At 35.7% G+C, this 2,518-nt stretch overlaps 1 protein-coding gene across 1 annotated transcript in view; it reads left to right on the forward strand.

Moving 5' to 3' along the window:
* Window positions 1–2,307, forward strand: part of LOC125852066 (ribosome biogenesis regulatory protein homolog) — a 4,212-nt gene extending 1,905 nt beyond the window's left edge. Inside the window, exons 3-8 of the mRNA XM_049531798.1 lie at window positions 1–24; window positions 120–248; window positions 524–641; window positions 1,511–1,694; window positions 1,785–1,898; window positions 1,990–2,307. Coding sequence (XP_049387755.1) covers window positions 1–24; window positions 120–248; window positions 524–641; window positions 1,511–1,694; window positions 1,785–1,898; window positions 1,990–2,139 — 719 coding nt within the window. The 3' untranslated portion in view covers window positions 2,140–2,307. The remainder of the gene's footprint in view (window positions 25–119; window positions 249–523; window positions 642–1,510; window positions 1,695–1,784; window positions 1,899–1,989) is intronic.
* The last annotated feature ends 211 nt before the right edge of the window (window positions 2,308–2,518 follow it).

The following is a 2,518-nucleotide window of genomic DNA, read 5'->3' on the forward strand; positions in this document are numbered from 1 at the left end:
GGGAAGTGTTTGCCAAGAAGAAAGGTACCATGTGAATAGTTTGTGGGTTTTGGAATATGTAATTCTTGATTTAAATGACCTTCATTGTGTTCTTAAGTTTTGGAAAAATTGTCTTTCAGGTATACAAAAACGTAAGAAAGACAAGGTGGTGTTTGATGACCAAACTGGTTCATGGAAGCGCAGACATGGCTACGATCGTGTAAATGATGACAAAGATGTGCCAATCATTGATGCCAAGGCAACTGATGGTAAGTAAGAGAATTTTCATTCTCGACTCCTGCAATACTCAATTTTTCTTATATGTCTCAAGCTCTCAACTGGAAGCATTTTGAATGATAGGATTCAATTCAGTATTTCGTTCTCAATGGATAGTGATTTTGATTATACTCTCTTACTATCAATCAAGTCCTCATGATGATAACTATAGGAAAGCAACTTAGCTTTGTCAATGAAGGGAAGAACATATCTGCATTAGCATTTTGTTATTGTTCTGAAAATGTCTTCTCCCTGTTTGTTTTTTCAGAGCCTGGTCAAGATCCTTTTGCTAAGAGACAAGAAGAAAAGAAGAAAAGAGTAGAAAAACAAGAGAAAAACCGATATAGCAACTTGAAGGAAGCTGCAAAAGCTGGTGCCTTGCCAAGGTCTTGTTCTTCTAAACTTCTCATGTTTTTTCTGCCAAAACGTTTTTAATTCTTTAATAATTCCTGCCATCTGTGAGGGATTTATTAGTTCTTTTGCTCATGTATCAAATCCATTTTTAAAAAAATCCAGTTTAGACTAGCTGTTGAATTGTTGCATTGGTTAGCAGATTTCATTCAGAAAAACCATCAAGCCTTGTTTGTATCAGTTTCTAAATTCCGTCTTAAAGTTTGCATCTACCTTTTTCTTATTCTGTTGCATCCTTCTGTCCGATGTCATTTGTTTTGATAAGCGCGGTGGTTAAAATTTTTATTCCCCCGAAGAGAGAACCTCCTTGTACTTATTCTAAGTGCTTACAAATCCTTAACATATTTGTTGTTTTGCAATTTGTTTAATGTTTTCTCAAATTATTTTGGATGCAACAGTGACTAAGTTTATCATCACTCTAGAAGGAGAGGATTTTTCATGACTTATAAGTTATAAGTTGTAGAGCTTTTAGCCTCTGCGTGAAATTATTATCTCTTAAACAAGAATGCGTAGTCAATGGTGGAGAAAAACGTAGATCCTGTTGAAAGCTTCTTTAATTTACCCCAAAAGTATGTCTAGTCACCTAATCTTTTCTAATCGATTCCAGCAAATCTTAGTGTTTGTTTTGTGAGTTGATCCAAAGAGAATTCACAACATTAGTGAACGAATCAAAACAAGGCAAGTTTTTTTGTTTGTGAGTTCCCTTTGCGGCTGATTTGGCGATGCCCTCTTTTTGCTTCTTGCCCTCGACTTCTTAAAATTCCTCACTATGGTGTATTAGCATACATTAGTTGGCCACGTCAGTGAAAAATATGTGCCTCACACTCCATTTCTTGCTTTGCAGTCACATACAGCTTGCTGCCACAGCACTGCCTATAACAGGATCACAAGCTGCATCAAGGAAAATTAGCAAGGATGAACTCGGAAATGTCGCTGGAATGGCAGCAAATGCAACAGCTAGTGGCGGAAAATTTGACAAGAAGTTACCTGGTGAAAAGCCCCCAAAACATGACAAGAAGTATCGAAAGGTTTGTACTACAAAAACTACATGCATACCTTTGCTTAGTTCTGACCTGATTGTACCTGTCTAAGTCCACTTCACTCCTATCTACAACCAGTTCCTGCCAGTTGCGGAAGGATCAGGAATGGGATCCTTAGAGAGACAACAAACCGAAAAGGTCCTAAACAAATTCATGGCCAAGAACTCCCATGAGATACTCAATGTGCAAAAGGTATAACATATGCTTATGTACATCTCTTATCATTTCATCCTCCGAGATTTCTACGCGCTAATTAGTGCAAATTTTTCACCTTATACTGTAGGCTGTTAACATGTACAATGTGAAAAAAGATAAGAAAGGAAGAAGCCAAGGAGGGAAGTCATCGTCAACTGATAACAAATTGAAGGCAAGGAAGTCACCTTACAAGAAAGCATCAACAAAAGGGTCTTCAAATAAAGGAAAATCTAAGTGAATTTCATATTCCAAATTGTAGTAGTATACATGGTAGTCAACCCCTCTTCATTTATGTTTTGTTTGTTTAATTTTGTGTTGCAATGGAACTGTGAAAGAGATTCTTGAAAAAGGAGACAAATAGTATTTTTCATGTATGGAGTAAAGTAAAATACCCTTTAATTGATTTTGTCCCAGAAAGATTTAATGAAAGGATAACTAGCAAGGCTTTCATATTATTAAATCTTAGTTTGCTACACTGTCAATAGAAATTACTTACTCCTTAAATATTATTAAATTATATCAAATCAAATAATGTCATATAAATTAAGACGAAAAAGTATCTTCTTTTTTACCAAACATTATCTGATCCCATATTGCTTAACAAGACTGTCCTTGCC

Source organism: Solanum stenotomum, unplaced genomic scaffold, assembly GCF_019186545.1.
Source record: "Solanum stenotomum isolate F172 unplaced genomic scaffold, ASM1918654v1 scaffold31991, whole genome shotgun sequence".
NCBI lineage: Eukaryota > Viridiplantae > Streptophyta > Magnoliopsida > Solanales > Solanaceae > Solanum > Solanum stenotomum.